The following is a 13,060-nucleotide window of genomic DNA, read 5'->3' on the forward strand; positions in this document are numbered from 1 at the left end:
ACCGAACTCCGAGAGTTCTATAGAATTTACTAAGCTATTTAAATAAGTAAGCTATTATAGGAGCTACTTTGGCTTACTAAAATCTTAAAATATTAAAAAATAAGTTTATACTATTGAATAAAGCACGAAAACATAAGATTATTAGCTAATATAATTAACTTAAGACTTAAGGATCTAATATTTAAGTCTATTAGCTTAAAAACTATATTACTAGATAGAAGAACCTATACTCTAAAGTCTCTGAAATAAATATTAGCAAAGTAAATCTACCAAGTAAAGCTTTATATAATTTTCTCGAGACTATTTAGCATATTTAGCTATATTTCTTAGCTATATAGATCGATAAATTAATTGATTTTACTAAGACTATAAATATCTAATTCTACTATTTTATAAGATTACTAAGTAGCTTAGAGATTATATTAAACTAACTCTAAACCCTAAAACTAATAATTCAATATTAAAAATCTTAAATATAATCTTTATAGGCAGATCTGACTAACTAGATTAATTAAACTACTAAGTATATTGACCTCCAAGGCTATATTTATATAAATTAGGACTATTTAATAGTAGGGATGCACTCGGTGCGGGTCGGGTGCAATCTGTAGGGTCAAAAAATAATCCGCGCGGGTTGCGGGTTCCTAAAAAATTTATACGGATTATCCACGGTTATCCGCAATTTCTAGTACTATACCTAATTTAGCTATATTATATAAGCTACTAAACCTATTATAGTAATGCGGTTATACAGATTATCCGCAGTACGGGTTATCCGCATAATTTTTACTATATTTAGTATAGTAACTATAAAATAAATCTATTTATATATAGATTTTATAATAAAAAATAGAAAATTTAGCGTCTATATAATATATATATATTAAAATATAATAGAATATAATACTATAATTACTATTAAAAGCTATACGGATAGTGCGGGTAACCGCAAATCCGTGCGGATTATAGATTTTTAAACCCGCACCGCACCGCTGCGGTGCGGATAGAGAATCCGCGCGGATTTGCGGTGCGGGTTGACAACCCTATTTAATAGCCGCTATCGCTTTAGTAAATACCTATATATTAGCTATTTAAAAAGACCTAATAGTTAGAACCCTGATCTAAAGGCTCTAGAACAATTTAATTAAGCTAATTAGAATAAGAAGTTTAGAAAAATCTACTAAGATATATATAGAAAGTTCAATAGCTTAAATTTAATGAATTTTAGCTATACTATAACTACTATCTTTATAATAATTAACGAGGTATCTAAATTACGAATAAAATAGATCTTTAATACTGTTTTAAATTACTATATATGTAATAATTTTTCTACCTTTAGTAAATATACTCTAAAAGAATTAAAAATCTTAATTAGAGATACGTAGGTAGCGATTTTAGGTTTTAAAATTATTTAACTAAAGCTTATAAGCCTATATAATAGTAAAATAATATTTAAACTAAAAGATTATGCCTATATTCTAGAATTTTATTTTAATATTCTCTCAGTAATAAAGACTAAGAAAGTAGGCCTATTCTATAATTTATATATACTATGCCTGGAAACTTTCGATTCTATAAAAATATATAATCTTTATAAAGAAAATAGCATCTCTCTAGTTAAATAAAATTATATCTTATTGTCAGACGTATGGTCTGATGCCTCCAACTAACTATTTTCGGGATTATTTATGTTTTGCATTGCTTATTGAATCACTGTATTATTCACTGGATCATCCCTATGTGTGCCATACTAAGTTATTCATTCACTCCCTTTCTATTTCCATTCTGATTCACTATTCATTCCATGCTTACCCCTTCTGATTCAGACCCTTCATTCTATTCAGATTCACAGCCCACATCTCTGCAATATATATATGTGGCCTATTTCCCCATGATTCTTTTGAGGATTAAGGACATGAGTTTCTAAAGAAGGTGTATTCTATTCTTCTGACTTATCTCTCACTTTCTACCTATTCCTTCCTTAGATTTCTCTGCGTTCCTCCTAGAGATCCAAGTATTCAGTAAGGAACATCTAAAGTCAAATCGAATTAGTTAGATATTTCTTCTGCAGCTATACCGAACCCCGAGAGTTCCATAATAGGCATACTTACTTATAAATTAATTAAAACTAATATAATTACTACTAAAGTAAAATATAAAATATTTCTAAAGTATTTAAAAAGGTAATAATATAAGTTCTCTTTTTAGAAATTCTTATTTATATCTATCTTAGTTAATAAATAGATAATAGAAAATAAGAAATATATAATACTCTATTAAAACTATCTAATAAACTATTAATAAGAAAACGATATAGTTAGTATTTCTAGTATATTATTTAATCTTTCTTAGTACTAGCTAATAGATAGAATTTATACTAATAAACTCTTTCTATAGTATTAAAAGCCTAGATAAACTATCCTAAAGCTAGAATAATAGAGTAAAGTATATTATACTAGAAAAACTTATCTTTATATTAGGATAGTTTATAAGTATAAAAACTAGGTTAAGATAGGATCGGAGAAATAGATAGTAAAATAAATAGATCTCCGAGTATAATATTAATTTTTATTTTATTTTTACCTATGAAATGATAAGAAATTTTTGGTATTCCGAAATTCCGGCTTACTTATTTCTTTATTTTTATAATAATATTTCTATTTTCTATTTCTGGTTCTTACCCCTTCTATATTAGAATAATAAGGGATCTTTAGAGCCCCCAGAGGTAAGGAGGCAAAAGAACAGAGGAACAGATAAGAAAGCATGTTCCCAATCGGGAGTTCAATGTTATGCCTACAATCAGACATGTACCCAGAAATAATGAAAGGAGTATGGTAATGCGAAACCAGCGGCCTTCAACGTCCATGATAATCCAGCTCTACCGGTATCCATTAAGGATAAGTTCAATGGGGACTCGAATTCTTCATGATTTATATAGCTACTGTTCTGACCGAAAGAGCCAACAACTACCCTACAATAAATGTGATATAAGGTATGCAGCTTAAGACCAGAGTCAGATTCCTATCAAATAAAGTGCCTCTAAATTCGTTCATCTGTAGTTTTGACACCTTACCTATACATGGAGGATGATTTCTTCTCGGCCCTCTGCCTCATCGATATGGAAACCAAAAACAAGTCGGTAAAGGTCTTGCAACCATAAATGGCTTCCACTCGGTACCATCGCCTGCACCGCTTTGGCTATGTCGACAGCACTTGCCTGTGTCCCAATTCCGATGGAGCGAACCCCAGGGTCAAATACCACGAGTCTTTTATAGTTCTTGAGCAGTGATATCTGCCAGGACATTGGGCCAAAGGCATCCGAAGAGAGTGACTTGACAAATGATGACAAACTCTGGGGTCCACCGCGTTGAAAGCCGCTATCCAACGCAGCTTTCATGACCAGAATTTTAATACATACCAAATTAGAGTCATTTTTGAATGTCGTTACGGTATTCGTCGACGATGTTTGCTCCGACGATTGAGTGTGCCCTGAGGCGCTCGATGAGTTAGACGACCATTTGCGATGTGACGACTGGGGAGGACCTTGTCCTAAGACGAATATGCTCTGAATAGGGGCATCGTCGGGTGACACGGTGGCAGTCTCTTCGAATATAGTTGTAGGAGTCTCTGGATTTCCCTTGTTTCCCAACGCCACGCCATTGGGGTCGTGGCTCGACTGTAAGGAATGATGGGCAGTCTGTTTAAACGTTGCTTGGCTAGGCCGAGGTGTCCCACTATCAGAATCGCGCAAGCTCTTGATATGCCTCGGTGTAACAATGGACTCAACTAGTCTGTGACGCGTCCACCCTTCACGAAAAATATCGCAGAGCTCCCAACAAGCCTGCACTGCAGAGCCGAGCAATTCTTCGTCTAGCTGCCGTTTCTCCCTTTTACTTTGACGTATGCTGAATAACATTTCGGCCAACGCCCAGCACGCACTTAGCAGTGTGTTTGACTCTGATGACTGACTTCTCTGTTTCATCAAACGGTGACACAGGGTAATATAAAAATCCAGGGTTCTCTCCCTGAAAGCATCAGGGAGTGTTCGATCGTGGGTGTTGTATAAATGGTTGCTAAGTTCAAAGCTAACGCGCAGAATGGAATCTGCCAGTTCATTATCACGACTTCTGGTGTCAAACAGTGTCTGGCAGAAGTCTCGGCAGAGATCGAGCGTTGGGTTGATTTGCGAGTCATAATCGAGATCTTGGCTGTTGTACAATTCCTGACACAGTCTCCAACAAGATTTCCAGGTATTCTCTTGGGCGCCAGTCTTCCAATTCGACCGTTCTCTATGTATATCGCTTAAACTGGCCAAAGTGTTGCACAACGACCAGCATTCAGTAAGAGCTACCTTGAGCGCTTTGACCTCGATTTCACCGTCAGAATACCTTTCGGAGGCTTGATTTGTTGTGAATGACACTTCCTCATGTGTCAGGGAAGCACTATGGTGAACCCTCTCTGACAGGCCTGGTAGAGAGTTAATACTGGGTCCAATTATAAAGATATCCTGGAGCAGAACTTACCCGCGAAATCTGTATGGGAGGCGGTCACGGTCTTTCCAAAGTCCTCCATCGTTTGGGCACGAGGAGTTGCTCTTTCAGCCCAATCCATTATGGGCTCAATCGTTGTGGTTAACGGGGGAGGCGATATTTGACCGTTTGAGATTTTCTTCAATACGGTCAGCATATGAATTAGCATAAGCTTAGCAGGATGCAGACCTTTTCGTGATTTGCCTGGGGCTTATCTGAAAGGGGAATGTTGCTTTCCGGAAGAGGCTCGTAGCTCGGGGGAGGAGACGCAGACGCAACAAGGGTATTTTGCTGAGAATTCACCTTCTAGGGGAATTAGTTCCCCTTCCATCGCTTATGAATGGATTGCTCACAAATTCGCTGAAGCCCGAAGGTGCATGTATGACTGATTGTGGTGGCTCATCATCTTCGTTGAGGCTGTCATAGGTCACCCTTGTAGAGTCGATCTGTATTACGCAAAGTCAACCAATGTGTGATGCATGCGATGTCGGATGGCGACTTTCATATGCGCCTCGCTTGGGTTTAATGTTCGCCTTTCGAATACATACCACAAGTTCAGGTTGCGGCGCATTTGTACTGCGGATTTCTGATGAGTCTCGGAGACTACTAGACGTCTCCCTCGTGGCATAGTGACTTTGCTCATTATTGAATTCTTCGCGAACCGATTCTGTCGCGCGGGGTTTGGAGTCTTGTAGAGACTCAATCTCGGGGAGGGGAAGGGTATTAGAAGTCTTATCGGCAGACCTGAGCTGTTCAACACCATGTGCAGTTGGAGATAGGACGCTGTGGTCTTACATTATGGGGGCCATCGAACCTGGACGATTTGAATATCATGCTGAAATGGATAGAGGTCGAGAAAATGGGTATATTATTCCATTATCAGAATCAAGTCGGAGGAATGGACCGATGGCTTTCTGCTGAGGATTGGGGAAGTCCGTAAGTACTAAACTACGGGTTAGTTAGCCTTCTGGCCTTTAAGGGGGTCAAGGAGAACCCCGCACCTGATCCTGGCTGAGCTGGGTGTGTAACGCAGACACAACGAATTAAACAAAGCAAATGCGTGGATACATGTTGTAAAGTGATAAATCCAACTGTTGTCAAGAACGTCAAAAGTCAAACTTACTATGGGTATGATGGCTACTTGGGTGCTCTGGTGGGTACGTGCCTATCTACTCTTGAGAATGAATGACAGCGGCATGGACCTCCCAAGTCTGTACGGAGCATATCAGCATCAAGTGGTGGGTACTCTGTACCGTCCCATGCTTCTGTCGATACCTCAACTTAGAGCATGTTTATTGGCAGGGCAGGACTGTGGTCCATGTTTTCACCCTTTATGCTACACACTTTGGGTATAGATCGCCTCTCGTAAGCGCCGACAGTGTGATCAGGTCTGCATCTTTACCCGAAAGATGAATTTCGATTGGGCGAGCAATTCACTGTCCGCCGGAAATTCCTATAGGTTCCGTTGGCTTTAGACGTTGGGCTTTGGTTGCGGAGTAAAAGATTGGTCTCTCATTAGTCACGGTTTCCTTGCCTCTTTTTGGTTTTCATTCCGCAGTAACTGGACGGTCAGTGTACCCTGTGCCTATCAGGTGTATGGCTGGTTATTACTCTCATTGTCTTTCATCATACAAGTGGCCAAGTCTATTTATGGTTAAGAGGTATCACATAATCGACACTAGCGAAAAGAATTTTATATCCGTCAAATGTTAAACCTAACAGCCCAAAACATGACCGTGATATTGCCCGGAACGCCCGTGCCTGAAACTGCATAAAAAGACAAGAAGCACCCTCATGCACAGACCTCCGATGCGACGTGATGTTTCCTCAGAGCCAGTCGTCCGTTCTTCTCGAGGTGATATTCAAGGCCAACAGCAGCGGCGAGGTAGCGGTAGACTGGATCCCCTACACTGAATATCGAAGACACTGCTTGCATCCTGTAGACATGATGGCAAGGGATCGAGTGTTGCCGAAATCCACACCTCATACTCCATCGCTGCTAACGGAAATGCCACTCGATTATGATTGATGATATCCACTTTGTTAAAGAGGACAAGCGCAGTTCGGAATGTATTGGTGTAATGTGCTTCAATGAAGTGTTATATTTGAGATCTCGCGCGCTCACGCTCCGTAGGATTATACCTTGAATTTCTTAGTTTCCAAGCAGAACCGTACAGTCTAAAAAACACTTACCGAAGCAATTTTTCAATAAGATCAACGTGAGTCATAATCATTCTGCGGCAGCAGTAACGTTTGCAGCCAAGTTGGTCCATAGCATCTCTTCGACATGACATTTAGCAACGGTTCGCGCGACAAAGGGGATTGACAAATTTCGAACATACCCATCCGGAATACCTTCGTCAAGAAGCTGCAGGTAACGCTCCCACAGGTCTCCAACGACCTAGACAGAATTGAAACGTGTTAGAAGGTTAGAAGGAAGACGGTGAGGGATTGAACATTTTTCCTACCTTTCCACAAGAAAAACACCGGACTGGAATAATCATCTTTCAATGCTGCCTCTAGACACCGCTCAGATATCAGCGCTCGAAGTAAAAGCGGATGGACTTGTGGTGCTTTTGCTTTGGTTTTCGCTGCAAATGATGCGCAGGTTCTGGCGGGATTGAATGACGGAGGACCGACTGGCGGATAGAAGAGCGAAAAATAATTGTTGCAAGAGACCGTCATTGGACGAGGGCCCACACCGCCCTGATAAGATCTGCCGTAAGAACTTTCTGCCATCCCGCCGGAGAAAATTAAAAAAAAAAAGGCGGCCTCAGAGCATTGAGACACTCTTGTATTTGTCCTCACTGATATAGTGAGCTCACCATGCGCTAATTGACGAGCCACCTCCGAGACTCCAGTTTAGCCAGGATTTCAACTACCAACGATTTGCACTGAGTTCGTTTTTCGTCCAACATGCCTGGCCTTGACCCTTCGAATCGACATCCAAAGCGCTCACGGAAAAGTGATGCGATCGAAGAGAAGAAGATGCATACCGAAAGAGAACGAACCAAGCGGCGTCGCACCTCTGGCGACAGAGAGATTTTAGACATTCAGAGAGGAAAGGATTCAGGCCTGATTGCGACGGATCCGATTGGGGAAGAGAGCGCCGCATCCTCTGAACCTTGGTCCTTATCCAGCTCTGTTGGAGGGAGGTTCACACATATCGACCCCCTGCTTACCCCGGATGAGCAGTAAGTCGGAACGTATCTCTGATTTTATAAGATTCTGATCATTTATCTCCCGCTAGATATCTCATCGTTGGTGTCGACAATGGTGTTAATGTATACTCGGCCTCTACTTCACGCCTCTTCCGGACTTTGAAGCTGAACACACACCACCGCGTCGTTGGGTACAACCTCCATTCAACCACAAAGGAGCGTCTATACATTTTTACGGCGGATGGAACCGTGAGCGAATGGGACTGGTCGACTGCCATGCAAGTAGCACGATGGGAAGTCGGCAAAAAGACGATCTCCGCGGAACTCTCCTCGCGCGACTCTGGAACGGATGCACCCATTTCCGTATTGTCTCTCCGACGTCGTAAAGACGGGATCAAAGAGGTAGTGCTGACATATCTGGATGTTGAAAGTTCGGAGAGCTCTGTGATCCTCGAGACGGAACTTCCAGTTGAACATGTGAAATCTTCTGGAAGTAGTGGAGTCGTTATTGCTTATGGTGGTCACTACATTTTACTTGGTGTTACCAGCTCTACTCCGGACCGGGTACAATACAGTTGGAGAGAGATGGCGTTGCCTGTCGACATCACTTGTCTCGATATACGGTGTATCCCTCAGCCCTCTCAGGCTCGTGGTCAGCATGCAACCAGGCCCCTTGAAACTGTTGATATTGTTCTGGGCGAGCCAGGTGGATCTATGTTGGTCTACTACGATATCTTGAGTCTTTTCATGGTTGGAAGTGGTGGAGAGGGCGAGAAAACTCTTAACCCGAGACGGTTACACTGGCACCGAGACCCTGTAAGCGCAGTGCGGTGGTCACGAGATGGTGAGTAATTCCGAACGAAAGAATGAACGAGCGGGAAAGTATCTGACAATGCCGCTCCAGGTAACTATGTCATATCGGGTGGCCATGAGACAGTGCTGGTATTATGGCAATTGGATACGGGAAGAAAGCAATTTCTGCCCCATCTTTCGGCACAAATCTGCAGCATAGTTGTCTCCGACAACGGAAGTTCATATGTCCTCAAGTTAGCCGATAATAGCTTGATGGTCTTATCCGCAAGAGAACTGCAGCCTTTTGCGACGATAACTGGCTTGCAGTTGTGCCCCAAAAACCCGACTGCCGCGGTTGATGGGTCAAAAGCTAGAATATCCCCTGCATCCTCGGCCGTCCTGCATCCACGGTACCCCGATCATCTTCTGGTGCCTGTGCCTGTCCGTCAACACACTTCATCCGAAGGCGTTTCTTCGGCAGACTTCTGTGTTCTACAGACTTATGATATCCGCACCGATAGTCATGTTTCGCGGCAAGCGCTTGCACGCACCAACGCAACAACCTTGAGAGTTGGTCCTGAAGGATCGAGAATTGATACCCCCGACGTTACCCTTCTGGATGTGGCGCACGATGGCAAGTGGATGGCTACAGTCGACTCATGGACGCCTCATCAGCAAGATATCGGTGTACTTGACTCCAGCAACCATGGATCAGTCAAACGCGCGATGGAAGGTTCAGAGATATTCCTGAAGTTCTGGAAGTGGAGCAATGCTACTAAATTGTGGGAATTGGTCTCACGCATAGACGGGCCTCATTTCACCGAAACAGGGCCAGTAACTGTTCTCGACCTTGCCTCCAGGCCTCAGGCCCATGAGTTTGCGACAGTTGGATTAGATGCAGTCTTGCGCTTTTGGTGCCCTACAGTGCGACAGCGGAGTGGTCTTAAACAGGAAAATGCAGAGCCATTGGAATCCTGGAGATGCCGGAATACCATTGACTTGGCTGGCTATATAGGCACGGAGGAGTCAAGCCTCAGCGCTGCATCTCTAAGCTACTCCCAAGACGGTTCGGTGCTTGCCCTTTGTCTGCAAAAGGAGGCTTCCGAGGATCCTGGCTTTACCATCCTCATTGACGTTCAAAACGGCAGCATCCGCTACAGCAGGGTTGGCTTATATCCGGGCCGACTCTGTGGGGCAGAGTTCCTAGGCTGCCATCTTGTTATCGCCACACACAAATCAGTATCGATTTGGGACACCGTTGGCGACTCAGTGAGAACGACAGGTATCTCAGAGATCGGAGATACTTCTTCCAACACGCAGCTTCTTGCAGTGAACAGCAGGACCCAGACATTTGCCGTTGCAACTCAATCTTCCCGCGCTTCAGGGAAACCTTCTAAGTCCCAGACCCAGATACGAGTGTATGACATAAACACGCTATCCCAGATTTTCAAGCACAGGCTGTCACAACCTCCACTTGCACTGCTTTCGGGTCCACATTCTGGAGATTATGTTGTTGTTGACGCAGGCGCCAATGTGCGGAGGATCGGGTGTCAGCAGAAGGTACCTCATATTGCTCAGCCTCAGGAAATAGCCTACCGGCTGGACTCCGGGCTCACAAGCCTATTTGGAAGCCAATCTGGTGCAGACTGGAATAAAAACTTGTTGGAATCCGCCACCAAGCCGGGAACAGACGCGTCTGCAACAGGCCAACTCGCGAATGTTTTCCGCGAGGCACCTTTTGTTGCACCCCCAACCAGCATTCTTTTCCGAGATGTGGTAAAAGTGCTATCAGCCTAGATGATTCAATGTATAAATAAGGAGGGCTGTGTTCTATGGGTTCTGATTGTCTGGCTGATGTTGTATGAGATTGGCTATGTCTATTTGCTGTCTCCTTGAGGGATCTTCTTTCTCGGATCGTATTTCGCCGATGAACTCGTATTTATTTCTGCGAATTTAAGAATATACTATTGTATTAGGTTTATGTTGGCACCCTCATTTCTTCGAAAGGTAGACATTGTGTCACTTAAGTTCGTCAGACTGCTTGATTGTGGGACAGCGGCTTGGAGTTAATCAGTCTAGCTGCTGACAATCAGTATCGACTTGTCGCTTTATTTCTTTAATCCCAATGGACTAGCATGAGAACTCGACGCGTCAAGCTGGAGGGCAGAAGAGTCATCCAGACAAAGCCACTCCCCAAGGTGCAAGATGCGGCGTATGCTTCTGACTAACATCTACGTACCAAGCAGGATCGTGAAGTATCAAATGCCCTATGTGTAGGTACCTAGGTATATTGAAGGTAGCAACATATACTTGCGTCGTCTCGCGTAAGAGGTCATCCGATACATTCGAATAACACCGTACTTATTATCTTCTAGAAGGTCCCAAACTGAAAGATAAGCAGCCCAGAGGCCTTTGACACAGTAGCCGCTGTAATGATCATACCGAGCCAAGGTAAAATGAGAAGGACGCTTTACGCCCTTGCACGTGGGTCAAGTAAGTATCAAGTTCGTGATCTTCATCAAGCATGAATGGGATCTCATTCCCGTCCATGTCTCTGTCGATGGCTTCAACTTTTGTAACAAAGCAATCTGGAAATTTTGCATTCGCCAGCTGTCGTAATGCACCAATGGATTTTTCTGTTAATTTTTCAACCCAAGGCTTGGAATCGCTGTGTACTTGGCTGTCGGGGTGAATTCGAAGATGAACGGTGGTCTGGAAAGCGGATTCAAGGATTGAATCCACATATCCAAACGTGTTCCCTGAATCATGCTGGCCTGCGGTAGCAAAAGATGTATCATTGGCTGCCTGTAGAAGCGATGGGTCTATTTGTATATCACCTAAATCACCGGATGCCACTGGCGCACTTGCAAGGGCCTGAGAAGCAAGAGTACTGATTCCATTAGTGATCCCGCTGCTGAAATTGGCACCCTCGTGAGGGCTGCCCGAGTCAGGGCTATGAGCGTGAAGCCGATTAACTGACGCTTTACGGGTAGAATCTCTCTTGGACTGATCATCACGAAGCCGTTTCATGACATCGCGACATAGGACCTCGAGAGCCTTCAGTTTTGTGGAGTGCTCCAAATCTGTCGATTCGGGTGGAAGGATTCGCTGGAGGATCTCCGAATCTTTGATCCATTGGTCCTTTAGTTCTTTCCAATGTTCATCGCCAGCCTCTAGTTTACTGGTGAAATGGTCGGCCTTCAGGGTGTTGTAGAAAGCATTTCGTATCTGGCGGCTCTCTTCCGGGTTGATACCAAGGGCATTTTTGGCCTCCGCAATGGTCATTCGCCTCTCCAGAGTTCTCATCCTCTTGGTAACATCTGTACATACCACATCAAGAGCAAGCGTCTTCGCATCTAAATGGTTAGGGTCTTCCCAGAACACTTGTTGCAGGTGAGGCGACCCCTGGATTAATTTATTTTTGGCCTCCTGCCATCTCTCGGGGCCGGCAACTGTCTTCTTGATGAATCCTGCCTCTTCGCAGATCCGCTGGAACTCGTCTCTGATTTGCCTGTACATAGCGTTGTCTAAGTTGAGGTACTTTTTACTTTCATCAATAGTGGTCTCTGAAGGGAAACGCGGAGGACCGGGAGGGTCCGCGGGCAACCCGGCCCAACCACGCGTCCTACGGCGGCGTTTCCGAGTCACCCAGCGCTCTGCGCTCTCGGCTTTCAATCTCTCGAGACGCTCTTTGCGTTTCACCAGTACCTCAGCCGACAGGCCAGGCGACGGTGGTTGTGAGGTTGGTGTGTCAGCGGGGATGGGTTCGGAGGGCTCGAAGGGACCGGTATTCTTGTAGACTTCTTGCTGTAACACCAACAGCCCCTCGTCATCGGGAACCTCTACAGGGTTTTTCTGCAAGGCTGATTGTGCTTTCATGCCGTTGGGGACTCGGAGTAACCAGCGATTTTTGGCGCGCACGCGCATTAGCTCTCGCTCTTTGATCTCAAATCCTTCGTCGTTCAATATTCGCAGCATATCGCGCTGGCTTGTATTCTTCTCCCATAGCTGCTTTACACGGGCCACAAGCTCCATATTCTTATGCGCCGGGTTCTGTTTCGAAGGAAAGCCCCATCGTTTGAATTGGGTCTGGAACGCGCGTTTACTGTTGCATTCACTGATTAGCGGACTATAGAACATGGGAGGAAGATTCAATCTGATGAGAGATGAAATGAAATGTCTCACCTGGGCGAGAAATCATAAGCATTCTTCATATACTCCATGATTTCCTCCAATGCCTTTTTATCCTTGATATACATCTGGTAGCAGATGTCTCTTTTCCCATCCCAGTCGTAAACCATGTTGGGAAGCGTTCACCAAGAGACGCCTCCGATATTGGAGGTGCGTCCTTGGGAAAGAAACGCAGCGAGGAGTCTGAACTGCTAAAGCTCGAGAGAGCCCGGGTGGGGCGTTCCGGGGCGGCCTCCGCAAAATCACTTGTTGTCACTGTTGTACGCCGTAATTGAATGACTGGAAAGGAGGCAGGGAAAAGGTACGGCAGGCTATTTGGAACGCCGTGGCAGAATGTTTCTGGGTGGCGAAAAAGGAAAAGCATGAGGGGGCGGTGCAGATAGA

General features: G+C 44.1%; 4 protein-coding genes across 4 annotated transcripts; 1 reads left to right on the forward strand and 3 right to left on the reverse strand.

Moving 5' to 3' along the window:
- Positions 1–2,998: 2,998 nt before the first annotated feature.
- On the reverse strand, positions 2,999–5,805 carry BDV59DRAFT_167597 (uncharacterized protein). The gene is made up of 7 exons (XM_073687939.1): positions 5,534–5,805; positions 5,328–5,480; positions 5,081–5,276; positions 4,886–4,978; positions 4,722–4,835; positions 4,527–4,671; positions 2,999–4,470 (listed from the first exon to the last, which is right to left on the reverse strand). Exons 2-7 carry the CDS (start codon positions 5,339–5,341, stop codon positions 3,077–3,079), a joined length of 1,956 nt encoding a protein of 651 aa, XP_073552149.1. The 5' UTR covers positions 5,342–5,480; positions 5,534–5,805; the 3' UTR covers positions 2,999–3,076.
- A 316-nt stretch (positions 5,806–6,121) lies between these two features.
- BDV59DRAFT_167603 (DNA-directed RNA polymerase core subunit RPB10) lies at positions 6,122–7,163 on the reverse strand. The gene is made up of 4 exons (XM_073687941.1): positions 7,001–7,163; positions 6,875–6,933; positions 6,726–6,812; positions 6,122–6,674 (listed from the first exon to the last, which is right to left on the reverse strand). The coding sequence occupies exons 1-4, from the start codon at positions 7,034–7,036 to the stop codon at positions 6,632–6,634; spliced, it is 225 nt and encodes a 74-aa protein (XP_073552150.1). The 5' UTR covers positions 7,037–7,163; the 3' UTR covers positions 6,122–6,631.
- A 141-nt stretch (positions 7,164–7,304) lies between these two features.
- Positions 7,305–10,539, forward strand: BDV59DRAFT_43998 (WD repeat protein). Its single transcript, XM_073696393.1, has 3 exons — positions 7,305–7,726; positions 7,783–8,537; positions 8,598–10,539. Exons 1-3 carry the CDS (start codon positions 7,449–7,451, stop codon positions 10,280–10,282), a joined length of 2,718 nt encoding a protein of 905 aa, XP_073552151.1. The 5' UTR covers positions 7,305–7,448; the 3' UTR covers positions 10,283–10,539.
- Positions 10,540–10,558: 19 nt separating this feature from the next.
- On the reverse strand, positions 10,559–12,998 carry BDV59DRAFT_167606 (Clr5 domain-containing protein). The gene is made up of 2 exons (XM_073687942.1): positions 12,671–12,998; positions 10,559–12,590 (listed from the first exon to the last, which is right to left on the reverse strand). Exons 1-2 carry the CDS (start codon positions 12,784–12,786, stop codon positions 10,922–10,924), a joined length of 1,785 nt encoding a protein of 594 aa, XP_073552152.1. The 5' UTR covers positions 12,787–12,998; the 3' UTR covers positions 10,559–10,921.
- Positions 12,999–13,060: the final 62 nt, after the last annotated feature.

This window comes from Aspergillus ambiguus (assembly GCF_047715705.1).
Source record: "Aspergillus ambiguus strain CBS 117.58 unplaced genomic scaffold BDV59scaffold_2, whole genome shotgun sequence".
NCBI classification, from domain to species: Eukaryota; Fungi; Ascomycota; class Eurotiomycetes; order Eurotiales; family Aspergillaceae; genus Aspergillus; species Aspergillus ambiguus.